General features: G+C 46.6%; 1 protein-coding gene across 2 annotated transcripts; it reads right to left on the bottom strand.

Annotated features, from left to right (window-relative positions):
* Positions 1-939: 939 nt before the first annotated feature.
* KPNB1 (karyopherin subunit beta 1) lies at positions 940-26,531 on the bottom strand. Of its 2 annotated transcripts, XM_059830335.1 has the most exons (22): positions 26,478-26,531; positions 26,134-26,192; positions 22,805-22,987; positions 21,146-21,346; positions 19,341-19,493; positions 18,208-18,267; positions 17,771-17,860; positions 17,235-17,345; positions 15,501-15,602; positions 14,061-14,285; positions 13,450-13,641; positions 11,999-12,129; positions 10,636-10,783; positions 10,241-10,312; positions 7,783-7,927; positions 5,996-6,078; positions 5,258-5,365; positions 4,855-4,998; positions 4,638-4,743; positions 4,177-4,291; positions 3,403-3,564; positions 940-2,709 (listed from the first exon to the last, which is right to left on the bottom strand). In XM_059830335.1, coding segments are annotated over exons 1-22 (2,631 nt in total). In that variant the 5' UTR covers positions 26,518-26,531; the 3' UTR covers positions 940-2,708. The 2 variants fall into 2 exon arrangements, with proteins under 2 accessions (XP_059686318.1, XP_059686317.1); XM_059830334.1 differs by lacking the exon at positions 940-2,709 and having other exon boundaries at positions 3,399-3,564.
* Between the last annotated feature and the right edge of the window lie 1,219 nt (positions 26,532-27,750).

The following is a 27,750-nucleotide window of genomic DNA, read 5'->3' as shown; positions in this document are numbered from 1 at the left end:
CGCGGCTACCGCTCACAACACCTTCGCAGCCCTCCGTCTCCGGCAGCGCCGAGTCTCCGGCAAGCGATGCCCAGCCCAGGCTGCCAGCTGAGGCAAGGACGTTTTGATTCTAGTGCCGAAATGGCACTTAGAAAAGGAAAAAAAATAAAAATCAAGGATTTATTCTAGTAATTAAATCCGCCAAGCAGTGAAACCAGCTCTTAAAAAGTATATAAAATAGGTACTCGGCCCTCCCTCTGCAGCCAGCAGTAACGGGATTAAGGGATAACAGGCGGAGGGGATGCGGACCAGCTCCTGCTCACCACTACATCGCTCAGGTAAAGCCTGCGCCGCTACCATTCCCTTCGAGAACTGGTTCCCTGAAACAAAACCGAACAAAAAAAAACCCAACAAAAAGCCCCAAAACAAACAGGACAGACACAAGGTTTGTTTCCACTACTGTCTCAGTGTACTTTATTCTCCTGCTGTCTACAGCTGAACAGCCACACAGGACAGAAACAGGTAGCACTGAGGAATGATCAGATTTCTTCCCTCCACGCCCCCTCCCCAACTTCAGGAATGGCTTTTTCTTTTTTTATATTTTTTTTTTTTAGGAAATCCCACCCCACCTCGAGAAACAAAATAAAAAGAAAAGGCATTACTAGAAACGTGACCCAGGCCTCTCCCTAGTCCGTGCTCCGGAGCTGGCTGGCTCTCCCAGTTCACAGAGCTCCTCCTCTCCTCTCAACACCTGGGATTTTTTTATTCTATTTATTTATTTTTTTGTACACTGGTTCAAAGTCGGCACTTCGACTGCAATCTGAACCCAGCACTGAAAGGCACATATCTGATACCCTGTACAAGAGCTATTGTGGATGCTGCAGTGCAGATGGGCAACGAAAGCGGACTCCATTGTAATGGATCCTAGGATCAGACCGGGAAAAGGAAATCGGGGATCCTTGCCTGCTTTATAGAAAAAAAAAAAAAAGAAAAAAAAAAGAAAAAATACTGGCTAAGGTTTTCTACTCTCCCTCCCACAAGCAGCTTTTAAAAATGCCCACGTTAACCTGCAGATTCAAATGCTGGTAGTATCAACAGCTGCATTAATAAAAATGAAATGAAAAATAGTCTCAAAACCCTGCACCTCCTCCGATTTTCCTTGGCTTATTGCTGACGATCTAGGATAAGCAAGGGACTATTCCTCAAAAGCAAAAGTCTTATTTAAGAGGAAACGAGAGATTCTGATCCTTCATGTGAAAATAAGACGTTGCATGACTGGGGAAGCAGTAAACAGCCAATTCATCGCTGAGTTGCCCATCAGACTGTTACTACTCTATTGAGAAAAAAAAAAATCCTGAATGCGTTCCCCTTTTACTGGAAAGACCAAGAATACAAAAAGGAAGTATTGGGGAATGTTTGACACCATTTTATTAATCTTCAACTGCAGTGGAAAAATATAACCTTTTACAAGTGCCGTCTTGTGTAAGCTCAAGTCAGTATATATATATTTTATATAAATTTCTTTTTTTTCCTTTTTTTTGTTTTTGAAGTGCAGCAAGAGACCAATACCACATTAAATTTGATCAAATAAAGAGCACAAAAGGCCAAGCAGTTTCCAAATGGCATTTTATCAGATTTTGTTTGAACATTGAATTTATCCTCATTTTGCAATCCAAAATATTACCTGAAGTTTTATTTTGTTTTTCAACTCTTTGGCACAATTTTTGTGGGTGTTCGGGCTGCTACAGTACAAGTCAGGAGAGATCTTTCCCTTTGCGTTCTCACTGCCAATTCAGAGCACTTAACGTTTATATTTTCGTTTTGTGGTTTTTTTTTTTTTTTAAGCCTGAAATCTTGTTTGACAATTTATTTCTATTCCCTCTAACGCAAGAGTTTTGTTTTTCCCCCATTTCTACATTCACAGTTGAACAATATTAAGGAAGGAAAGGCGCTTTGATGAAACGAGATCATGAAAAGCGTCACTCAGAATGGGAGCTCTGAACATTCGTCAGTGTTTCCCTAAAATAAAAAGCCCTAAAGAGCGACTTTCCTTTTTTTTTTTTCTTTTTTTTCCTCTTTTCTTTTTTACATCTCTTATGCTGCATCAGTAGACTGAACTTCGGTTAGTTTATGAAATGCAACAGCTAACCCTTTTTTTGGGAAAAGATAAACTGCAATGACTTGAAGTTGAGAATGTGGATACCGCCTCATTCACACACACTCACTCCTAGACTGAAAATCCTTCACCCCCTCCTTTTACCCCATGCACCGACAGCATCGTGCGGCAAAGGTTACAGCAGGCGGCTGGAGACCCAGGCTCCATCTCTCTCCAGCAGCCAAAGCCAGACCTCAGACAAAGAGCACCACAGTTGAACCCAGTTTCCTCTCCTCCAAACCGGCCGTTCCCCCTTCTGCGCCGGCCACGACGGAGAAGCTAGTCCTGGTCTGTCGGAAGAAGAGACTTGCTCGTTACTCGGACAGAAATCGGTCGTTCCCTCTTCCCGAAGATGGCCGATGCCAGGTTTTCTACGCAAGTCAGTGCTCAGCTCGCTAACAGCGCTGCTGCTGTTGCTGTGGCGGGATTTTCAATGTGGTGTGTTTCAAGCCTCACTCACTCATCCTCTCATTCCCAAACATTCAGCATCCGTGCACACTCCTCACTTCCGGGTTTTTTCAAAAGATTGGAGATTTCCAGTGGGGGTCTCAGGTGTCATCCCAATGGTAACAGATCTGCAAGCAAAAAGGCTCCATCAAAAAAACAACAAACCCAACCCCAATGCCACAAGACCCCATGTTCGCGAGATAAAACTAGCAGCAAGCGGAAAAAAATGACTAAAAGAGAAATAATAGGGATACTAAAGAACTTCTCAAGGTGGAGCAACAAAGTTGTAACAGACTTATTCTCCCAAATACAGATACACCATCACACCCCCTCTACAATCTGCTCCTTTTAAAAGGCGCTTCAGTAGAATCACGGAGTATCTCAAGTTGGAAGGGACCCGTAAGGATCATCGAGTCCAACTCCCTGCTCCTCACAGGACTGCCTAAAACTAAACTGTGTGACTAAAAGCGTCGTCCAGATGCTCCTTGAACTCCGAGCAGGACTGAGGAGGCAACGGGCTTCAATTATACCGCGTTCAGAGGAGCGCAGGATCGTCCCCGACTAGCAAGGGTGACGCATTTCACAATGCAAGAAGCCCTCCAGTCTGCATCTGGTCTTGTGAAAGCCAAGCAGTTCACAGTGTTTCTCAGTTTGTGTTTGTTCTGATATACGAGACCACAGATGGGGCTTGTTTACAGAAAAATAAATGAGAATCAACCTTCTAGAGAACAAGGCTTTTGTGAAGCATCTCTTTCAGACTCAGGAGTTTAGCCAATTTCATAATTATGCAACACGAAGAGGAGGTGGGTGTTATCCCTTACCAAGCTTGATTCTTCAGTTTTCTCAGTTCTTTAGTCGCCCAGGTAGCGAGGGTTTTTGTTTTGTTCGTCTTGGATCTTCTTCCTTCAGTTAGCAGTTCATGTATCATGGGTCTAGCTTCTACTAATTTCAGTACATCTTTTCCAAACGCTGTACACAAATCCCTGAAGAAGAAAGAGAGGCTTTGAGGCTGAGTGCCACAAACAGATGTGCCAGTACCACTCTGATCAGCTCTCGCTAGCAAAAAAGAAATCTGACTCACAGCTAATGTCCTTTTTAAAATGCTGCATATGGTCACTAATTTCAGCAGGAGAAGAGCTGAACAGTTTTCCGAAATTGTGACTAACCGGAGACATTCAGTCTCCTGTCCAAAGCCTGATCTCCCTGATGTTCCCCATCAGCTCTCCCTAAATGCAACAGAAAAGATTAAAACACCCTGACTCGAGTTCCACCGTACCCAGGGAATTGAGGGTGGGGGGGTTCTGTTTTTAAGCCCAGGTGATCCTTGAAAAATCCTAGATCTGGAACTTCTGTGACACACATCCAACTTTCACTTCTACCTACTGGTTTTCACCCTGTCAGTCAAAGGGTCTCACCTGCATAACCTCTTCACGCCTTGGGTTAAACATCCAACACTAGACTGTAAAAACCCAGAACTGACGTTAAATACTTCAGACCATCATAAAAATGCAGCTTCAACTATTAAGGCTGTTGTACAGAGATTTCTATCTACCTAATGAGCGTGCTGTCAGCTGGAATCGGATCGGGATGCTTACCCTATCAGTCCAGCAGCACACGCCACTACTCCATCGGTGTGATCCTCATCTCCAGCAATGTGGTCAATGTAAGACAGAATAAATTCTACTCTGGGCTGCACCAGCATCACATCCGCTGAAAGAAAACAGCTTTATTACAGCAGGGTGAAACACAATTCATGTTTAATAGTCTGCCCTTTAAAAGGGACTTCAGCACACCCCCCAAATAGCCAGAATCTGGCCCCAGAAGAGCTCTCTGGGATAGGGAGGGGAAAAACTGCCAGAGGAAGAGGAACCATAGTGAAGGGCTCTAAACCTGTTCCCTGCTCATGGCAGCAGAGCGTTCACTCCCACGCAGATGGGAATGAACACGGATATGCCCGTGGACGTGACAACAACCATGAAACAGCTTGTTCAGAGTTCTTCCCATCTCCCTTTGTCATTTCAGGCACAGAAACACCACGGTAGGACAGAGTACTCACGGTGCACGTTTTCTTGGTCTCCCTTCAATCCTTGGATGATGCCAGTGTAAGCTTCCAGGCAGCCCTCCCTCAACTCATTCAGGTAATCCACCATGTCATAGTCAGACTGGAAAGGCAACAGGAAAGCACACTTCAGCAACGTCCCTGACGACATGTGCACAGCCCTTACTCGTTTATGATCGTAATGAAGGAACCGGAGTGCGCGCCATTGGCTTACCTTATCAACCTGGGCTTGGGAAGCTTGCTGGAGGGTATTCAGTACGACATCTAGGTACTTCTTAAATTCTCCTCCAATGGCAAGGGCAATATCGCCAAACACTGAGAGAATCTGGGGCTTCACAGACCTATGAACGTTTTCATTCTGGAAGAGATTTCAGCACCATTAACATTCAGCTGCACTTCTTTTTAAGGGGGGAGGAGCTAATAAATTAAGACATTTACTTGAAATGTAAATCCTTACCCCCAATAAAATTGGATTCCATTCAAATAGTAAGCAAGATAGTTGTCAAACACGAGATCTTCAGAGCATGCCTAACACTTCTGCTTCTCCCACCTCCCACTTTCTTCTCAGTGTGCAAGCCAACTGTTACTAACTGGCTAATGAGAAGGTAAACACTCACCCCCAAGTTCTCCAAGAGCAGCTGCATAACCTCATCACAAAAAGGCAAGATGTTGGATTGCAGGGCTCTGCATAAGTCACCAACCAGGCCCACTGCAGCCAGACAAACCTGCAAATAGAACAGCAAGTAAGACACCCACCCAGTGAGTCAGGTTTCCACACTCTATCCTTACAGCTTCAGCTTATTAAAGCACTAAGTAGCGGTGAGAGTCTGCAGCCATTAAACCACCGAGAATAACGACCCTCATATAGCAGTTGATGAGTCCCTGCTTCGTTAACCATTTGTATCACAAAGCTGCAAAGACCTGAGCTTGCTTCACCAAGGGGGAGGGCAAGAGATTCAGATGCCAACAAAGTGACAGGTACTTGGTCTGAACAAACACTACCAAATTCAGCAGCCAGGTGGTCTAAACATCCACCCCAGGGTGAGTCCCATGACTTGACCTTCTAATGGAAATTCACAGCCAGTAGCAACCTCTTTCCTCATCAAGGCCCACTAATACGCAGCCACTGTGAAAACACAGGTGTCAAGTCAATGAAGGCCTTTTGCTGAATTAAATAGAAGAGAGTCTAAATTTGTGCATGCAGCCAGTAATTAGAGAAAAGTCTATGGGCCTCCAATTCTGGTTTCACCACCAGAAGCTGCGGTATTTTAGATGCACACCTGCTGAACTCAGCATCTGCGAGCAGATGAGAATTTAGAGATTGTGAACACAGGGCTGCCTGGTTTGATCTCTACCTGGTACTCAGCATAGTTCTTCAGTCCAATGCCAAGGAACGGTTTGAAAGCATCCATGTACTTCAGAAACTCTCCACCTAAGACTGTGCACGGAAAATATTCTAGTTAGGAAAAAAAAAAAAATCCCAACCTACCACGTATTTGCTGCAGTCCTACAAAACAGAAACCCACCGTTATATTCCACCCAAAACCAGTACCTGTATGTTCCACAGAAGCACAACAAATCAATTCTCCACTAGACATCACACAAAAACTGAGCATCAGTGAAATGTGCCCATCCAGAGTAAACTGAGATTCGAAAGCCCTCAATTCCTTGCAGGCCTTTGAAGACAGACAACCCCTCCTGTGCTCAGAAGGGATGTTGAGGTCTTCCTGACTGAGCAGACCCATCAGAGGGAGAGGGACACGGCGGCACACTTCAGACAGGGTTCGGCACCGTTAGGTTGCTTGCATCAGCTGAAAACTCTATGCCTTTTCACATCGCTTTACTGCCCTAACAGCTGTAACGTCTTCCTTTTGGAAACAGCTGCTCAACCTCTTCAGAGCCGTGCAGTTCAAGCAGGGGACTCTTCAGTATCTTTATACTGAAGCAATATTTGAAGTAAAATACTTCTGCTCTTCTCCGCTAACTCCTACCTTCCCCAAGTCACTTGCATTACTAAGACTGTGCATGCAGACTTATCTATCCAGAAGTGAAGAGAGGCTTTTGTCCCAAGAGGATACACGCTTTCATTTTCACTTGCTGGTTAGCTTGCAATGATCCCACTCAATCTTCTCACTCACTTCCCAGCTTCCTCAGGCAATCCCACTAAACATTCCCAAGAGCAGTCAGAGGGGTACCCGCCAAAGATCTGCTCTCCAAAACACACTAGTGTCGGAAGGGACTACTCCAAAAAGCCAAAACTAGCTCTGCTGCACTTAGAAGGTGTGCCGTGTTCTCAGGGCAATCAGGCATGTACTTCTGCTAGAAATAGGTCCTGTCACCTGCTCAGACCCTCAACAGGCCAGGCAGGATAACAGCCTTAGGAAAAAGGGAAGACTCAAAACGAGCCTCCTTACAAACTTATCTCCCTGAAGACCCATTTCCAAATCATGCGTGGCTTTTACTGGAGATCAGGCAGGGGTGTTAGGCAATGAGGTTACACATAGACCTTCAACACCACCTCGACTTTCACACCCATAGGTAGCATTTGACAACAGAGGGTGTTCCTAGAGCTCCAGATGATACCACAGCCACCACCTTTACACCCAAACCACGAAGCTCAAACTGCCTGGAATAACACAACCCAAATTTTATTTTGCTTCACCCATTCTGACTCACTCTCACTCTAATCTTTGCCACCGTGACTTCTTCTAAACAAGAATAATGACTGTAAATCCACCGCTGACAAAATTCCACAAAGCAACCACAGGTCACAGGCAGCAGCGAGTATGAACCATTAAGATCACGATGAATCTGTCCTGCAGCAGCATGAAGAGACCAGGTTCCCACTGTCCTGGGCACTGTACAAACTAGCACTGTTTTTTTTTTTTTCTGGCAGAATTTGCATTGTAGCTGCGTTATTAATGGAAAACAAACGGTTCATTCACGACACAGTCTAGTGTAACCAGCCAGTCTCAGCTTCACAGACAGATGTGGCGAGATATGTGGTCAAAACCACACCTCAAGCAAAACCAGGAACTAATCATTTTTTTGCCATATAGTCAAAAAGAGAAGGAAGCAAACCAGTCCTGTCCCAGCTCTGCCTCCCCCCGAACACAACCTCGCTCTGCAGCGCCAGACCGACCTTCTACCAGGGTGCTGACTGCCATCAAGGCATCCTCCTGCACGCCCCCCGAGCCCGCCGTGCTCTGGAACATTCTCAGTAGAGATGCCATCACCACGTCGGAGATCTGCAAAGCATCCTGGTGTTGGACCTTCCGGAGGACATTCTGGGTGGGCAAGGAGAAAGAGATTGTAATTGCTTCCACCTATGCGAGGCTGGATGGCACCTTAACGCCTCCTGCGCTAGCTCTGAACACTCGTGACTACACTGGGCTTCTAAAAAGGAAGGTGCTGTTTGAACTCTGTTGCTGCAGAAATATGCTTTGTCAGTGCAAGTGCAAAGTCCCATTCATTTTAGCCGCATTCAATTTTCCAGCTACAGAACAAGCTGAATTTACCTTTCCTGCTGCATAGGCTATTCTCCAGGCTTTCCATTTGTAAGCTGGCATTAAATGTGACCAGCCCAAATTTGGCCCTGGAAAAAAAAAAAAGCCCTTTTCCATCGCAGCAATGTGTCCGCAATCTCTTACCACCAAGTATGGGTTGCACATAAGCTTTGCTTCTAAACCACAGAGTTAAACTTCAGAAATGCTGGTTGTTAAACTACGACATAAGCACGTCCCTACTGCTAACTGCAGTCCAGCTTCTCCTACCCGAGATGAAGGGGGAGTAAATTAACATACAACCAGTTTAAAAAATACATTTCCAGGAACAAATTTAGCACTGAGGTGTTTGAAAAGCAAAACTGATTTCTGGGGAGAGCAGAGGCAGCCTTACATACATTACAGCGAGCAGAAGGGCCAAAGAAACACCCCAGATAAGTACCTGAGCTTAACCCATGCTCTGCTCCTACCGTACAGTTCTGACTGTCCCTTTCAGCATGTGAACCACAGAACACTGCTTTGATGTATCCTTATTTTAAATAAATTTGCATTTCCTATGAAAAGAGAAAAACTGAGTCCTTAACCTGCAGAGGAAAACCATTATTTCAAGTCTGATTCTTCAAACTGAGTCACTCCAAAGAGATTGATTTTCACTGTTTAAATAATTGGTCTTGATTTTCTCGTTCTATTTAAATACTAAAAAATGTTTTTCCCCTGCTGGATGTTCATAATTGTATTTCCAGCAGAAGAGAAAAAGTACGTAACAAAGTAGTATATTTGACTATGTAACACTGAAAAAAAATCTCCCTGCTGATTTTTACTAAGTGGTATTTAAATATCTGCTGCAACTCCTGTGAATACTTAAGGTTCAGATTTTGACATAATGAAGAAACACACGTTTACAAATTAAAACTAGCAGTTTAATTCCACCTGCACTACACCTCCCATCAGCAGAAGTGTCCTGAAAGAGATCAGTGATCACACTGTGCCAAAAGGAGAGATTCTAGATAATGATGTCTCCCCATTAAAGCCCACCGTAAGGACAGATTATTCCCATCTATCTATTATTTGAAAAATTACCCTAAAAATTGGAGAGCAGAAGTAACAGCTGATGCTATGGGCTTTTGAACAAGAAGGATGAAGTTAATGATTTCTCAAAACAACCTGGAGACAACACCCAGGAGACCTCCTAACCTCATGTAAGAGAACGGGAAGCTAAAACCGATAGAAATCGGCAGTTACCTGCGGGCGAGGAAAAGGCTGCCTTGCCTGGGCTAACAGGAATGGAAGAAACAAACTGGAGAGAACAGGTAACACCACCCAACAAAGGAATAAATTTGAGCAGAGAGAGATACTCTGCTCTGCTTTAATTTCAGATTACATAGTACTCTGTTACACCTCCAGAAGAAAATGCTCCTTTCTTCTGCGAGCTGCATCTCTGTCTATTATAGAGTTTTAAAGCAGTGCCTTCTAACTGTTAATAAGCTAGGCATGACAGCACAGTACCACCCTTCCTGCAGTGCAAACAGGAAAGCTTCAATATCAAATACCACGTATTTCAGAGGATGGTCTGATCAATCTTCTGAGCGGTTTGAAAAAAAAAGCGGCTGCTTTCAGTGGACTTTGTAGGAGTAAGCAAGGAACTGAAATGCGCTAGTACTCCAAGCCACACGGGCTGTTCATTACCAGATGTTTAATTTCAAGGACACTCAGTGCATTTTAATTAGTGCCATTTTAAATAAGAACACCAACCACAAGAGGCAGATGAACAAATTAAAGCTGTTACGGAGTTTTTTTTGTCTGTGCCAACCAAAGCGATTGTTCAGCATGTAGCCAACATAAGAGCCAATCTGAAAGCATATACAATCCTTAACATGCCACATACAGCGTTCTTTATTCATATTGCCCTAAATTTTGTAAGTTTTGCTCTACTGAAGCCTTCCGAACCTTGTATCACCTCCCACATGTCAGCTGGGACACAAGGTCCCATTTCCTCATTCACGTCTCATCAACAGGACCTCTGCATCCTCGGGGGCACGAAAACGTCTCTGAAACCACCTCTTCCCCATACCCACAACACAGGAGACAGGAACTTACCTGTAGAGTAGCACAAAGAAGAGACTGAAGATCATTGAACTGGATTCTATCGGAAGTGCTCTGGATATGAGACTGAAAAAGAACAAAACCCCACATGTGAAAAGCCGGCATCGCAGTCCATGCAAACCCAGCAGATTTTGGCAGCACTATGAGTTGCGGAGATTCAATTTAAAATATTTGTTTCTTCAAATTGCAGACAAGAGGTACTATTCAGAAGCTTAATATTCTACCTATCTACAAAAAAATCAACACGCATTATACCCTAATATACACAGTCAGGAACAAACCTCATTTTTCTACACCAGATGAAGCCACAGCACAATGGCAACATCACACCTACTTAGTTTCCTTAAACCCCTGACCGTCACGGGGGTTTAAAATTCAGGTTTACCTACCTCCATCTGCAGCACTTGCTGAAGTCGTTCCATGATGACCAGAGTTGTCTTTTGGACAGCAGGGTAACAGTCCTTGGCACTGTTTTTCACTATTTCCATCAGAGATTCATATGCAGAACTTCTCAAGTTATTCTGGTGTCCATCAGGCCTGTAACAGAAGGAATATATTTGCAACTCCCAGTGCTCAGGCTTGCTTAGAAACAGATTTTTTTTTTATAGTAAATTGGTAACAGCTGAATTTTAGTGTTGTGACAAGCAGAAGCACTTGCATTCCTGTATTCCAAGACGTGAAAGTAAATGAAATTTGTGAAGCCACTTTTGGAACATTTTTTCATTCGCTATTAATAATGACTTCCAATATCTTCAGTCACTGGCAGCAAGTACAGTAGCAGAAAAAGCCTCAAACCCACGTCTTCCAGCGTGCCGTTATCCTGCCTGGGAAGAGATGGTCTCAAGAGGTGAGCAGCATACGTTACTACCTCTATGACATCCCTCCGAGATGTTGGCGAGGGTGTTAAATTTGAAATAAAGTCAGCTGAGATCTATGCTAAGATGACTGATGGACTTCAGAGCCTTGAGCTAGACATTACACTTCTGGTTGGATGTAAATTAGACAGGAACAGTTTAGACTCTGAACTGTTCAGACAGGGACACCATTTAAGAAGTAGTCCTGCAGCAAAAGGCTTCAGCTGACGACTGAACTGATCCAAGGATTGAACTCTGAGCTGTCAAGATTTATGCGACCTTCAAGGCAGAATTCAGCATCACCCTTATTTTCGCATCTGCAGAACTGAGAAAAATATTTTGCCTTGTCTATTTGTATTTCAGCTTAGTTGGGAAAAGGAGAGCATCTATCCTAACTAGGTCCTCAGCTCTTCTGGGACTACCTGGTGCCAATGTAAATGGATGTAACACTACAGCAACAACCACGGCATAAAACAATCACAGTAAAACAAACTGTACGATACACACAGATTTCTAATTATGTCTTGCTGCAATCCTAATTATTCAGTGGCCTTATAAGACTCTTCAAGGTTGGCTACGACTACTGTACAAAGATGTGCACAGTCTTAAACTGTGCTCGGAGACTTCAAAGTAAAACATGGAAGAGGCACTCTTGGAGGAAACCCCAGACTTAACTAAAAGCAGATATGGACAAAATACTGAGAAATTATTCTGTGTGAATAGCTTTCTTCCTGGGGATTAGCATTCTATATTCCATGTGATACCAAAAAAAGCTCGGATCTGAAAAACACCATTCAGATCTAAGCTGCAACAGAAAGAGGACCAACAGCCTGGAGTAATAAAAAAAAAAAGTAAAAAAGCATCTTTGCAGAGCTTAAGCCAGCTGGTGTAGTGTTACCTATCTGCGGTCTCCAAAAGTTTCTGAACTATTAGCTCAAATGAAGAGGATAAGCAGTAGGTTGCTGGTTCTTCCTGATCATCAGCTACATCTGCAGCTTCATAGGCAGCTTCAGCAAGACTAGAGAAGGCCTGAAACACAGAACAACCATTGCTATTACTCAAATGAGTTTACCCTCACAAGTCCAGAAACATACATTCCAACAGTTTTCATTCCAACAAAACAACCCCAAAAAACCCCAAAACATGTGCAGGATTAACAACCTCCTTCATGAACAGCTAGTTGTTTACTGCACCGAACTTCAATGCAACAGTGGTGAAAATTTCAAAGACTTACAACATTAACACCCAAGGCAGTCACGCTGTCTGCAGTCAAATGGCTGCACAGCGTTACTGGTCTCAACAACTCGTAGCTGTCGAGAATCAAACTGAATAAAGGCAGATTGCTTGAACCTTGCAGGGTTTTAACAGATTCTACCCACTATCCAGCATCATCATCGCAAGTTAAAATCCTGGTTTAGACAAGGCTGCAGACTGCTCAAATTCCCAACTGCACAGCAATTGTAACTGCTCTGAGAGACAGGTGGATTAGAAGAGTTGAAAGCCTCCTGATTTTCATTTCAATCTAAAAACATATAGTAGTCATCATCTTCAGAAGACAAAAGCCACAGTTACATGGACTTTTGCCAGGATCAACGTATCGGGGAAAAGCTTCCGTGCTGACTAGAAGTCTTCAAACCTCTGGAATACTAAACGAATGAATTCTGTCATTTCTAAAACTTGTTTTGACATGCAAATACTCATCTCTAGCTCAATTCTTATTGAGCAGCTCTCTTAAAAGGCAGTAAGGGACATATCCTCTTTACAGTGAAAGATCAGCTATGCTACTTGGTAGTAGACATGCATCAAGACGATGATACAACTGAAGTTAGCAAACCATCCTAAGGGACTGCAGCTCTGTAAGTGAACAAAAAAATCTTGTGCTCCTCAATTTAGTTCTGGAACTACTGCAGAAGCAGGCTTAGGTAACGGGAAACAAGGTATCTTGTCTCTCCCTTAAGCTTAAGAAAAAAAGCTAAATCCCAGCATGCCTCTTCTAAACAGCTATCACACCTGTTAGCAAGGACAGTTTCCACAGCATTTTCAAACCAAAGGCAACTTCTACACTCAGTGAATATTGGCATTTTTGTCCTTAAAATCCATTTCTTCCTTTATTCTTTCCTACCAGAGCCACAAAACAGACTTGAGATAACTTACAGTTAACAACAGTTGTGTGTGCTGGATGACCAAGCCATAAGTCATCTCTGAAAGCCATTTAAGTGTGTAGGTATATACACATACATGTGTATGTGTGTATATATATGTGTATGTATTCATATATATGAATATGAGCGGCATTCCCCTTGTTCACAGAAACTTATCGTACACCCAACAGCAAAGGGACTGCCTTACCCAGCACACATTAGAGGCCACTCTGGGCTCAGCGCTCAGGCCCTCCATCAGACACTGCAGCAGTGGGGCGAGGTAAATGTCATTGATGGCAGCTTCAGGAAGCATCTCGCAGATCCTGCCCACGGTCCAAGCAGTTGTGTCTCGAACCACAACACTGGGGTCCTTCATTAGTTCTATTAAAGTTGGCATTGCCTAGAACATAATTGCAGTCAGGAGAAAGATGTGATCATATGCAATATATGGAAATATGAATTTGCCACTGTTTGATTTTAATGTATTCTCTATGGTTAGGGACAGATTGGAGAGGGGAGGACAGTCTAGATCGAGTTAGGCCATTGTTCTCACGTTTTAAGATTCATAAAGTTATTTCCCAGGGGGTAAGACTTGAGAACTGAGGCATCTGGAGTCAGGTATTCTGAAGTCCTGCATGTCCCTGTGAATCAGAGCTATGTAACTCAACTACCTGCCCCGGGTCTACCAAATCTCTCTAAAACAAGATTAAGAGTGGCATCCTTTTGCTTTTCCTCAGATTAAGAACAATGTGCAAAGCAGGCATCCTCCTCCGAATAAATCAGAAAGCTTTTGCTCCAAGAAAACACAAAGAATCTTACCTGTATGACTAGTGGTTTGAGCTGGTTAGGCTCTGGTCCTTCCAAAATGCACCCAAAAGCCATCACAGCTGCATCTCTGTATCTCCAATCTGGATTTTTAATGTGTTCTTTAATAAAGGGCAGCACATGAGGAACAATGTCATCTTCACAGCAGGTCGCCAGGAGCATGAGGCAGACTCCTGCTGCTTTGCAGGGGTTCCAGTCATCGTCATCATCGTTTTCATCCTAGGAGGAGAAGAGCACCCCTGGTCAGTCTGGGGGAAAATATCCCTCACCGCTCACAGGCAGTGGCATCCTGTTGGATCTGCTGCAAGTAACACTGCCTTATTACTAGGTGTTATATTTAGACATTAATTCAGGTCTGGAAGTACTAGCTACATCTCTGACAGAGAGGCAACCCGAGTTACTTGCATCATCTGTACCTTTCCATCCTGGTGTGAGGCTGCTAGCTCTTCACTGACGTACCTACCGTAGCCTCATGCATCTTCCAAACTGCTTCTCTCTCATCTAGGTTGAGATTTTGTTCCTTTGATCCATGCCATCACCTGGCAGAGTGGCCTGCTGTACCAGTTAAATAGCTTCTTCCCCCCCAACTGTTAGCTCAGCCACTTACCAAATTCCTTTGAAGCTGTGTACCTGTGATTCTCTTACCTGTTTTATCTTTCCCATTTTAACAAGCACTTAGGAACCTCCTGCAATTTAAGTCTCCGCATCCAAGCGGGCAGCGATGCAAAAAGAAAAAGGGAATCAATTCCCTGGATTCACTAAGAGCACCAGGCATTCTCCCAGTTCATCGCAGGAAGCCAAATGAGCTCTGTCCTGTATGGCTTAATTAACAGTTTTATTTTATAATTAGACCTGCTGTAGCAAGTGATTCCATTAATTTTGATTAGATTGTGAAACACGGTTGCCAAACAATTCCCTGCGAAGTGCTGAATAGGTACTAAATAAACATGGACTTCACAGTTCCAAAAGTAAAGCTCAAGAATTCCAGAAATTGGATCTCTAATGATGCAGAGACTATATATTGGTTTTAATTTCACAAACACTTCATTAGGAATACAGATAACTATCAAACCTCTTCAGAAACCACAAATACAAGCATGTGTTAACAGAACTCAGCATAAAAATGACACTGCACGCAGTCTCACAGTCTCAGCCCTAAAAAACGATGCATCATTCAGTCAGAGTGGTGCATGATGTCTCATCACAGACCAAGGACTGCCACTACAGGTGCTCTGAACAAACGCACGTTAAAAACTACCCGCGGAAACCTAAAGCGCCTTTGGGACCAAGCATAGCAAGAAGTCACCTATGCAAGGGAGCAATGACCACCACTGACAATTTGCTCCTCCATGCAACAGTAGCATCACCGTCCCAGAATTTGAAAGTAGACACGGTACATATTTTTTGACATGCAGCAGGGATTTCACAACTCACCTGTTTTGTTAACGTTTGTGTTAGAATTGGGACCAAATACTGTAGTGCTCCCTTCGCATAAAATTTGCTAGTGTGCTCTGGAGGCCTTCCTTGCTCTGCTGCCTAGAAAAAAAGGTTACAAAATGATTCTCAGTGGCTATATAGGCATGAGGTCTGAATGACAAACTCCAGTAGATATGAATTGTCTTCTGCATGCTTTCCTCTCCTTCCCAACGCAAACTTTTAAGTTACCATAACACACAGGAACCTCAAGGACACCCTGCACCAATCCCAGTTAAATATTCAGTAAGCAAGTTCAACTTGCCATTCCATACACGTATAGAGCCCCTCCTCGCATGGTACAAATATAAATATTTTCAGTTTGCAGTTATGTATAATTAACAAGTGACCTCAAGTAGAAGCAGCAAAAGGTCTTCAGCATATAAACTAAACCTACGTGCTGCTGACTGTCCTTTTATCCTTGCTACCCTTGCTTTTTTGGGCATTCAACATCAATATATATTTAGCTACTTTTAAAGATGGATATGATTCATCTAGAGCCTTTCAAAGTTTAAGCTATTATTGATCTCTACAGCTAATTTATGCAAACAGCATCTGCATGCAGAACAATACCCCAAATTCCTCTCCAGCCCCATCCATTGTAAGGGATAATGATTACTTTTATTTCATCCCATAATTTTATACTTAACTCATAAATAATGTATTATATAGAACGTGATCAATCTTTTTGCTACGCCTTTGGAGTAGGACCAAGTCCCTCACACGTGTAACAGACCCCAAAATCTTACATGTCAGCATAACAGAGTCCACCGGGCCTCCAAGACAGCAAGTAAGTCAAGAAATGCTCTCCCTTCAATGCAGTACATGTATCTCAACAGTTGTGAGATGACATCTTAAAGAAGCAACAGCTCAAACATCTTCATGATACTGAGAATTTTCTGTTATTATACTGTGCCTAGTATACATGCTTAATGCGCATTTAGGTTAACCTTACAGGAGTAGCTTGAGTTGACTTTGGAATACTAAAAAGAAATCAGGTAGCTGTCACATACCATTTGCAGAAAACTAGCACTTGTATGTCACAGTGTGTTCTCATCAAACCTGTCAGAGAATCTTTATCTCAAGTAGTTTCAATTCCCAGCCAGGCTGGCATCAAAACCATTTTGCTTGCTTGAAAAGGCAGTTCATCCTAATCTAATCTAGAAAGCAAAAGGGGTTATATTCAAGCTACACTAAGAACTTTACATTAGGCTACAGAGCCTACAAAATAACCCAAAGAGTTATTAAAGGGAATTCCAAATGGTGGCCCCTGCGCAACCTTAGCTACAAGCTTTGCATTTACCTTGAACAACAGAATAAATCAACCGCAGCGGAGCCCTGGGTAAGACAACTCCTAGTACCCAAGTCAGCTGCTAAAAACTAAGCTGGGTACCAAAACACTGTGCTGATGTCTGCAACGCACGTAACACCCGCAGAGTCAACCAGCCTCATGGGCTTCGTGCAGCCTCAGGTCTCAGCTTCTGTCACAGACACGCATCACGTCGCAACAGAGCGGTGTGTGGTGTCTCATCACGGACCCACAACCGCCGCACAAGGGGCTCAGACGGGCTTTCCTATGGTATTGCACTTGGGAGAACAGGAGGGCTTTCAGACGCAGTTCAAAGACGCGAGTTCAGCATTCCCAAACACGAATACGGGCGTTCGCCGCTTTTCAGCGGTCATTTGCGAGCTCACCTCAGATGCCTCTATAGCCAGGTCCATCTCCTCATCGCAGACATTTGACCAGAACTCTATCCCCTGTAGAGCCACCTCATCTATGTCACTTTTCATTGCTTCAATAGTTATCTTTAGAAACATGAAAGAAAGGAGGGGAGAGAAGGACGCTTTAGCAAGTTATTTCTCCTGAAATACGTGCCCCAACTTTTGGCCAACTGCTATGAGGTTCGAGATTGTCTGAAATCTGATGCCACATTAGAGTTACTGTTGTTGAAGACAATCTCCTCATTTAGAAGTTTATCAGCTATCAGCACCTCGGGAGGACTGCGGAGCAAGTCAAGCAATCTGCTTTGTCCTGACTTTTGGAGTCTCAAGTCTGAAATACCTGATGCCGGTTTTACGGATTTTACTAGGAGAAAGGGATTCACAGCATGCAGTCACAGCCAAATAAAAGGAAAACAAATTGGGAACGTAGGAAAAACTTTTCCTCTTGGATTAGGACAAAGGAGTACCGGAAGATCAGACAACTATATATGAGAAACCTGAGTACTCACAGCAAAAAGCGCAGGACCCATGTATGTCTCCATATACTGATAATAAAGGGACATTATCTTCACCAAATTCTGTAAGGCAGCCACTCGTACCTGTCAGAGTAGAAAACGGATCAAAGATGTGACCTTTCCGAGCGCTCTGAAAACCAAGCACAGTTGTAGCCTACCACAGATCAATAACCCAGCCCTTCCGCTGATTTAGTTTACTCCATACCTAATAAGGTCTTTCATAACAAGCAACGTAAACCCTCCTAGTAGTTTACTACTTCTAACTTTAAGTATAAAACTCATTTGGTTTTGAGTACTTACATGTGCACCAATCATTTAACAGAATACTGTTTACTTCATGTAACACTCTTCAACTGTTTGTTGATGCTAGAGGTTCTAGCCAGCTTCCCCAGAAAGGTGCAGGGACAAATCAAGCACTTAATTTCACTCACCCTTGTATCTGGACACTGCGTTGCTTCACAGACTACTTGCATAATAAAGTGCCTTTCAGACTAGGAGGAGAAATAAAAGGACATTAGAACTGCCTTACAAAAGCACTGAAGTCTTTGCAAGCCTTCCTACGGAGGCTGTATTTTGAGCCTGGTCTAGTACAATCACTCATGCAACACTTCTAAAGATCAAGGAACAGTACAGTATTTTAAATCATTTCTTCCCCAAAACGGGAATCCCAGGCTTCCATTTTAAAAAGTGTTTAACAGGCTGTCCAAAATAGAAAGATACATCAGAACTAAAGACACTAGCTTTTTGGGGGAAGAAGAAAAAAAATCCTGCTGTTTCCTGAACTATTTCAGCAATTGCTTCAAGAAACCTCAGTCAGGATAAATTTCGTGAGGGGCAGTACCTGGATATTCTTGCATTTCAGTAGGAAGGAACAGACTTATGCCCAGGCTATTTACAGTACTGAAGCCCAACAGAAATACGGTCTGAATGGATCATGCACCTCCCATCTCAAATTCTGAAAGATCCCCATCAACATCCACTGAATGGTTGACCAGGGAAAGTTTTCGTTAAAAGAACCTTCTAAGCTGAAGGTTTGATAATAATTCCATCTTCCACATACTCTCCCTGGTAGAGACCTAGAGGATAGACTTAATCCGGGAAGGAAAAGAAAAATCAATAGATTTGTCTGTTCTGAGAAGACTCTCATTCTAAGGCCCCTATTCTGAAGGTTTTTACAGGCCTTCCTCCCCCAACAATTTTCAGAGGCAAAGTTAAATCTGAATTGCTGCCACATGGCTTGAAAGAAAGTGCTGATCCAAGCTTGTACTCTTGCAGCAGCATTATAGAGTAGTTTGATTAGGAAGCAGAGCATCTAACAGGCTAAACTCTAAGGTCAGTTCAAATTTATCCCAAAAAAAGGCAATGATGCTTCCTTTCCATTGATGAATCTCTGAAGATTTCCACAGTATTTCTGCATTACAAGAACATACCGGATTTACAGAAATGAATCCAAGTCTCAGCTGCAACAGAATTATGCATCAAAATTCAGCGTGGTGCATGATTTCTCATCACAGACCGTGGATTCAGCCCTTGCATTTTAGGCCAAGAATTGTTACCCCCTCACCTCTTTGTCAAAGTTTGCTTTGGTGAATTCCAAAGAGTTCAGGAGTGCATTAGTAGCTGCTAGCTTCACATTGTTGCTGGGCTCTTCCTTTCTCATTCCCTGGATGATGGCTGTCAGGATCTCATTGGATTTGTCCTGAAGCTGCTCTGGATCCTAAAAGAAGTGTTGATGAAGTTAGTTGCCAGCGGAACAGCTTTCTTCATGTTTTAAAGTACCTTCAAAGTTTGATCCTGAAATCTACAAGCAGAAGTTTTAAGACATTAAGGCCAAGAAGCTCTTTGTTCAACGGGAGGACCAGAACATGAATACAGGGAATTCACACACCATTACATCTTTACAGCTTCTGGGACAGGAAAGAGAAGACTGAACTGAGCACAAATACTCCAGATAATCAAGTCATAAACATCAAATAAATGTTACGGTTTCAAATAATAGGTCAACAAGCTTCAGACTACTTGACTTCATTCAATTAGCAAGTTAAGAAACACTGACTGTTCTACAATTCCTTTATAGACTGGGCAGAGGTCTATGCCAGCAGTTGCGGTTGATACTTTTATTGGTGAAGCTGCCAATCTTTTTTAGATGTAGGGCAAAAATATATTGCCTGGACCAGTGGCAAGGACAGGTAACTGTTAAGCACTCAAGGCTTGAAGAATAAAGCTATGAACATAGACTAAAGATTAATTTTTCTTCGTGTATATTTAAAGACTGCAAGATCCCCAAATAACGGGATTGTTACATCAGAATTTATCCAGCAGTAGATTCCCAAACTACGGTCACAAACTGCGTCACAATATGACTGACAAACAACAAAACTCTAAGAGGGAACTTGGTTACAAAATACCAAACCAGCAAGCCAGGGCATCCAAAAATCCAGAGGCCAATGATACATACCACCCAGAGAAACAACGAACACGCACCCAAGTCTTGCATGGACTTGTAACAAAGAGCACTTGACCAGGAGCACTCCACTGTACGGCTGTACATTTCCTCTTTTATTGCATTGACCCTCCATGAAGCAACCAACCTCCCCAGTGAAACCAATCCCCTGCAGCCTGATGAAAGCACCAAAGAGAAGATTTCTCTTTCTGCCTCACTGTACCAAAGTTCAACCAGCGATATACCGCACATACGTTCTCCAAGACATCCAGTGGCATCAAAAAAGCAGCAGCTAATTTTGCTTTTCAGTGGTACGTCAGACGGCACACAGGCGTTTTGCAAGCAATTCACATCAGACACTTGACGCAACGCATCGCGATACTGCAAACTACACTGATAAAACCATGAGACCTTTTGTAGAAGGTGCCTCAAAGAGCTAAATATTCTCGCCTGTGCATCAAAAATTCCTAAATTAACAATAAAGGGACTCCTCACGCAAGATGAAGGTAGTTGTCAGGTTTCCCCAACACAGAAAGGAATCACTTACCACTCATCTGTAAAATTTTACACAACTGGACGTTCAGCTGAAGTTTTGTAACAGCACCCCTCACCATCATATGACCGCAGCGACACGTAGGCTTAAATCTGCACCTTATGAAAGATGACCTGGATTTGTGCTGCGAAAGCAGGTCAGTCCTTTCAGACACCATCCTCGTGTGTTTACTGCCCATCGTTCTGTCAGCACAGAGACGTCCTCCGGACAAGTATTAAAAGACAGCCACAAGGAAGCATTACAGCCTACTAGATATGGAGGTGTGAGAAAGGAAAGGCTGGAAGAGAAGAGGTGCTGGGGAGAGGCTGGGCCAACACTTAAAACATACTTAAAATATACTCACAATAATTTAAAATAGTACTTATATACTCACTATATCCTGACAGATGTATCCAATGGCCTCCAACGTTGACTCTTTCATGTGCTCCGTACTGTGCTGATTCGTAACATTCGCTACCAACTGGGGAATGAGTTCGGGCCACTGGTTCATGGGGATCTCCGCGCACGCGATGCCGGCCACGCACTGAGAAGCTGAGCTGGGCCTGTACGTTTCTGTACCCAACGTCTGCAAAACCTGTGGGAGAGATTAGCAGGCGATGGTTTGATGTCAGTGACCAAAGAGATGGGCGCTGGCTGGCCACCGAAGTCTTCGCTTGATGTTATTCTAAACACACCCCTTCCTCAATAAAGCAGTTCGCTTGTTCTGCTTTCTCCCGCTGCAAACGAGGCTGTGACCACGGACAAATAGTGTTTGAAATTAACTTGGCGATGGCTGCCCCTTTCAGGAAGTGAGATACAGCTGTGTGATTACACGTACTTCTGCCACATCCTTTAAATCCCATGCACAATGCTATGCGCCATAACGCGCAACAATGACTCACTGAACAATTCCTCCCGGCTTGTATTATCAAGCAAAATTGCGAAAGCTAAACAAATTGTGGTTTAAAAATGCCCCCCAAATACCGGACGGTTTATGCCAAGATAATCTGAATAGGACTGAATAATTTTCTTTTGTTTTAACTGCAATCAATCAGAAGAATGATTTTTTCGTATACTTCAATAACTGTTTCTTAAAAAATTGAAGGGGCGTGCATTTATTTCAGCATTTCCAGTTTTATGTCTTCGTTTTCCATATATCCACTTAACAAATACTGTATTTCTAATGGTACTTGACAGAAAACAGTAATAAACTGGTTTTGTAAGCTTCAGTACACAACAATACAACAGCTCCTGTTAACAGCGTAAGTTTCCCTTTACATCATCAATGTAAATAAAAGGCTAAAGCTGTATCATCATCACTCGCCCAACCTTATTCTGCTATATACGGATTCTATTAACACAAAAGCATTACATATAGTGTATGGCCAACTTGTATCAATTGCATAATGCTGCACACATCCAAGTACACCTTCGTTTCCGTTAACCAAAAACCACTAAGCCACCAGTTCTGCCATTGCAAGCCCTGAACTTTAACAACCAGACAGCACAGGAGTCCTCAGGCAAACTCCCCACCTGTGTGAAAATGTAAGAATATAATTTCCTATTTGGAACTTGCAAATTTTTGACCATATTCTACTCTTAAAATCTACCAGGCCTTGTGCAAACACGTGTGTTCAGATGCAGAGTATGCTTCAAAGATGTTGATGTGGACTGTAAAACAGTTGAGGAAGCTGTTTGAGTATGAGAAAAAGCAAACACCAACCCAGTTGCAATCACCCAGTGGGGAAGCCATGCCCATTACACGCAATCACACGAGACTATTCAGAGGCTCCTTGTAAAAGTACTCACAGGTGTGAATTTAAAAGCAGCAGCCTCATACCTGTTTGGTTTTTTACCCTAATAATTCTACAGATTAAATACGCTACAAGCAACAAAGCACCCAAGCAAGTGCGGATGACATTGCTCGTCTCGTGAAAGGTTGCAGGCAGCCAACGGAAGACTCCTCAGGTGGAAAAGGACGGACAAGACATTCATTGCTCATCGCCCCCCATGAGAAGGCAACAAGCGGAGAACCAAAAGTCACAAAACTTACGTAGTTCTTGACTTCCCGGCGGGCGTTGGCATCGATCGCAAGCCATCTCTGTTGGTACTGGGCCTTGATGTCGGGGTCCTTGGAGGTCAGGGAGTTCTTGATCTGCAAGCCGGCCGCCACGCGGGCAACTTGGCTGTTGCCGGGGTTTGCCAGCACTCTGGACAGTTCCACCAGGAAGGTCGGCTGGGGAGAGAGGAGGGCTCAGCACCCGGCCTGCCTGCCTGCCCCTGCCCACACCTCCCCACTGACAAGGGAAAAAAAACCCCATTCCCCCAGGAAAACGAGCCCACGACTCACTGAAGCTCCTTCTCTACCGGGCCGACAGCAAACGGCCACCACCGCGCAACGACGGCAGCTCTATCCCGAGATTACGGGCGTTAAGCTCCTAATTACAACTGCTGGAAAGCGATGTAAGTAGGCATTGACTTGGCTGGATTTTTTTTTAGCTTACTTGAGAGACTGTTACCTTCCGTGCTCCTGCCTGCTTTAAGTATTCCTTTAAATAAACCACTCAGGTTGTATGCCAAGATACGTATTTTCTGGATGGATATCAAACATGGCGAAGAGTAACTCTCTGCTACTTATTTCCTTGCTTCAAGGCAAACACCCAAACTATAATCTAACACAGGAATTGTTAAAATGTGAAATCAGATGCTCCTCTGGTGCATCACAAATAGGTTTGTAAGATTACAAACTTGCTTCTCTGCAATCAAAGGTACATAGACATACAGGAAGATTATTACCCCCCCCCAAAATGCGTACGTGTGGTTAAGCATCCCTGACATTGGTGCCACTTGCTTTTGGTGACAAATGCCTCTGCATTTAAATCCTTTCCCGATTTGCCGGCTTTACATTTCAGAGACTTCTGCTGTGTACAAGATACAGCTAAAGTTTCAGCAGCAAAGCTTTTTCCTTTCGCTGGCCCTATGAAGCGTTTTGTCTGCTAAGAAAACCTTTCTAGGAAATAGTGGAAACAGCTGCACCATTTTCAAAACTGTTTCACACCAAGCAGGAACATGGTTTTCCTGAAAATGTTTTAACATACAGTTATACGTAACTCATTTCCATCATTTCTGTAACAGAACTTAGGATACATACAAAGATTTCAGGGCACCAAAAATAGCCATTTTTAAAACTAACTTAATTTTCTTAAGTTCAACAGAAACACAGAATAAGTCCAGTATCTTGGACTCCACATTTTCAGTGACCAAGAGCAGCTCTTAAAAAATATTTCAGTTGGGCCATCCAGTACTCTTTAACATTCATACTGCAGAATTTGGCAACAAAACTGTGGGACAACTTAAACTGATGAGTGTAAGCCATTAGAAATACTCTGAAATTTTAATGCAGTAGACAAAACTCCTACAAGTACACCACACTAACTCATTCCCCAACCATCAAGATTGCTCATGTTTTCTATACTAATTTTATTAAAAGTGAGGAACCATTCAAAACGAAGTTCAACAGACAAAATGAAAGTGTCGCTGCCACCTTTGAGAAGAAAACGGTACTAAAATTCAAAGGTGAAGAAGCATCCTTGGATTTCTCACTCGTAAGTTAGCGAAAAAAATTTGTGTTTTCAAGGAGCTTTAAGAATAAATCTAGCTGAAAATGAGAAGCATTACACTAAGCCTTCCAGAAAGCAAACGCAGATGCGTACGACCTCAGCTCTCACACCTACAAAAGTGTCAATGAAAAATCTCAGAAAAGGGTCTAAATTAACCACAGGGAGGAGGAGGGGATGAGGAAGAACAAGCCGCTCTACAGGTGCATCTCCATTAACTAACTGGGAGATCACTTCCAGCTCCGGGTGCTCGGCTGCGGCCCCAGGCGCAGAACCTCTCGCTCGACCCCTTCCCATCTCCGACCCCTTCCCATCTCCGACCCCATACTGCGACAGGAATGGCCCTCAACCCCCCATCCTCACTCTCCTGCCTCATCCTCCTGCACAGCCGAGCCATTAACTGCTCTCGCAGCCTCCGTGGAGCTCCCCAACCCCTGCCCTTTCCAAAGCTGGACCCTTCCACGTCCCCATCCCACACCAGGGCACAAATTTTTAGTCCCAGCATAAGCTCTGCTTCCTCTGCTCGCTGCCTTGGCCGGGCTCTTGCAAGGCAGCACGTATAAATGAAACCTTAAAAAATTAGCCTATCCCTCAGCTCTTTGAAGAGCCCGAAACCCAGGATCACAAGCAGCTCTGGTACATCGCCCTGAAATACTTCACGTAACACAGCCCAGGAAGCTTCAGCCTAACGGGGGGGGGGGGATCCTAAGACTTAGCAAACAGAGATTTAAAGAATTTTGACTCAAAACTGACTTTTAGCCCAAAGGCTACGTCAATTCTGATTCTGAGGGATGCTTCACACACCTTAAAATGGAGCAACAGAAATAAAGGCTCCGTGACTTTCCCAGTTTACACCAGCGGAGCCCCGTGTATGCCACCGCTTAAAAAATGAAGGATGCCGGTTTCGCTCGCGGACGATAACGCGCGTGTGACAGCTACGCCGCCGCAACGCCGGGAGCCAACACCCGCCGCGACACGAGCCGCCCTCCAGAAGAGCCCAGCGCCGCCGCAAACCCTTCCCCTCTCCCCTCGGAGGAGCGCGGAGCAGCTGCGGCACCGCACCTTGACTAAGCAAAAATCCCACCCCGCCGCCCGCGAGTTCAACTTCCCCGCGCCGCCCCCGTTCCAGCACACGGATGAGACCTGGGGCTGCGGGGTGGGGTTTTTTCCCTCCTTTTGGGGCTTTTTGGGGGTTATTTTTTCTTTTTTTTCCCTTAAGAAGGTCGGGGGGGGAACCCCGGGCCCTGCCTCCCGGCTGCCCAGCGGAGCTCCCCTCCCGTGGCCCGGGGGGAAGCCACAAGGCCCTGACCTCCCCTCACCCCCCTCCCCAGGCCGGCGGGGCTCCGGGGCCGCGCCGCTGCTCCCGTTCCGCCGCCGCCCGCCTGTGCGGAGGGGGATACCCCGACCCCGCTGCGGGGAGGAGGGCGCCGGGCCGGTGGCGGGGCCGCGCGGGCGCGGGGGGCAGGCGGGGAAGGCCGCGGGGCCGGGCGGCGCCCGGGGCAGCGATGGCCGCGGCCGCACATGGCCCGCGGCCGCTCCCGCAGCCGGCGCGGCCCCCCTCGCCCGGCGCCGCGCTCCTATTGGCTGGGGAGGGAGGAGGACGCGCCGCCATTGGCCGGGCGCGGCGGCCGGGCGCGGGCAGGGTAGGCTGCGCTCCATGGCGGTTCGGCCTGGCCGGGCGGGGCGGGGGGGGGGGGGGAGGGGAGCGCCCGCCGCCGTCCCCGTCCCCGTCCCCGTCGCCCCCGGCCCGTCCCCGCGCGCTCACCAGGTTCTCGATGGCCGCCTGCTCCAGGAACTTCTGCGCCGCCTCGAGCTCGGAGCGGTCTGCGGGGGGGGAAGCCCGGGGGGAAACCGGCGTCAGTCAGCGGGCGCGCGGGGCCCAACCGCCCGGCCCTCAGGCGCCGCCGGCGGACACCGCGGCCCAGCCCCCGCCCCGGTTCCCACCCCCGGCCCGGCCGCCCCGCGGCCTCCCCCGCCGCCGCCCACGCCCTCCCGGGGCCGGGGCCGCCGCCTCAGCCGCCCCAGGGGTGCTCGGCCCCCGCCCCGCCCGGCCCCGCCGGGCCTACCCGCGCCCTCCCTCAGGCCGCCGCCGCGCCGCCCGCGCCCTACCCGGCGAGACCGTCTTCTCCAGGATGGTGATGAGCTCCATGGCGGCGGCGTGGCGGCTCCGGCGCCGGCGGGAGGGGAAAGCGGGGCGGGCCGGGGCCGGAGGAGGGGAGGGAGGGGAAGGGAAGAAAGACGGGGCCTGCCCCGCGGACGCGGCCGAGGGAGGGGTCCCGCGCGGAGGCCTGGCGGGGCGGGGGCGGCGGGCAGCGGCGGCGGCTCCTGCTGCTGCGGGCGGCGGAGGGAGAAAAGGGCCGCGCGAGCGGGGCGGGCGCGCGCGCGCACACCGAGCGGGGCGGGCGGCGGAGGGATACCAGCCGCGGCCCGCCGCCCCGCGCCGCCGCGCTCATTGGCCGGCGGCCCCCGCTCCCATTGGCGGCGGCGGCCGGGGCGCGGCCATTGGCGGGCGGCGGGGAGTGAGGCCGAGGGCGGGCTTCCGGCGGCGCGCGCGGTGATTGGGCGGTGCCGGGAAGGGCGCCCCGGCGGCGCTGGGGGAGGCGGCCACGTGGGGGCCGCGCCGCGGGCGGGGGCGAGCGCCGGTACCGGCAGCAGCAGGGCCCCGCCGGCCGTTCCCAGCGCCGCCAGGCCCGGGGGCGGCTCCGCTCGCGGCCAGCGGCGGGGAGCGCCTCCTGCTCCCCCCGAGCCGGCCCGGGGCGGGGGAACCACGTGCTGGGCCCCAACCGGGGAGCGGAGCCCTGGGAGGGAACCGGCCTTCGCGTCGCCGCCGCCCCCGCCCAAACTGCCGCGAGGTTAACGCTGCCCCGTGTAAAGGCGGGGGGAACGGCTGTCCTGCCGCGGCCCCGGGGAGCCGCGCTGGGACGGGCATCCCGCAGGAACCGGCGCGGCTGAGCGGTAGCGCAAGGCCGGTGCCGGTAGCTGTAGGCGAAGGCTGCAAGGGCGGGGACGGGGCAGAGCCCCAGCCCGGGCTGCGACAGCACAGCCCCGACACCCGCGTCCCTCATTCGCCGGGGCGGGGGTTGGGGGTCCCGCCGCGCCCCGGCTTGGCCCGACCCACCGGGGGACGCGTCCGAGGGCCGGGAAGGGCGGACGCAGATTCCCCGGGATGCAGGATGTTCGAGGGGAAAGATGGATAGCTGAGAAAAAAGAAGGGCAGAACAAAGGTGTAGCTGAATAATTAAAGCCAGGTAAAGGCAGCCTCTGTGACTTGCAGGGCTCGAGCTTGCTCGTCAGGAGAGAGCAATTAGTAACACAATCAGGCTGCAGTGTGGGACCGAACAGAGAGGCCACAGGGAGAAGGGACAATTACCGGGGACCCAGC

The sequence above is a fragment of the Gavia stellata genome, chromosome 28, assembly GCF_030936135.1.
Source record: "Gavia stellata isolate bGavSte3 chromosome 28, bGavSte3.hap2, whole genome shotgun sequence".
NCBI classification, from domain to species: domain Eukaryota; kingdom Metazoa; phylum Chordata; class Aves; order Gaviiformes; family Gaviidae; genus Gavia; species Gavia stellata.
This window is presented reverse-complemented; position numbering and strand designations above follow the sequence as displayed.

Bases quoted from the DNA above. Each gene is read 5' to 3' on its own strand.
- KPNB1 (XM_059830334.1), bottom strand. From the start codon at position 26,517: ATGGAGCTCATCACCATCCTGGAGAAGACGGTCTCGCCGG. The intron at 15,603-17,234 runs GTGAGCTCGCAA...CTTTTTTTCTAG, and splicing joins TGGCTATAGAGGCATCTGAG to GCAGCAGAGCAAGGAAGGCC. The intron at 3,565-4,176 runs GTAAGCATCCCG...TTTCTTCTTCAG, and splicing joins TGTGCTGCTGGACTGATAGG to GGATTTGTGTACAGCGTTTG.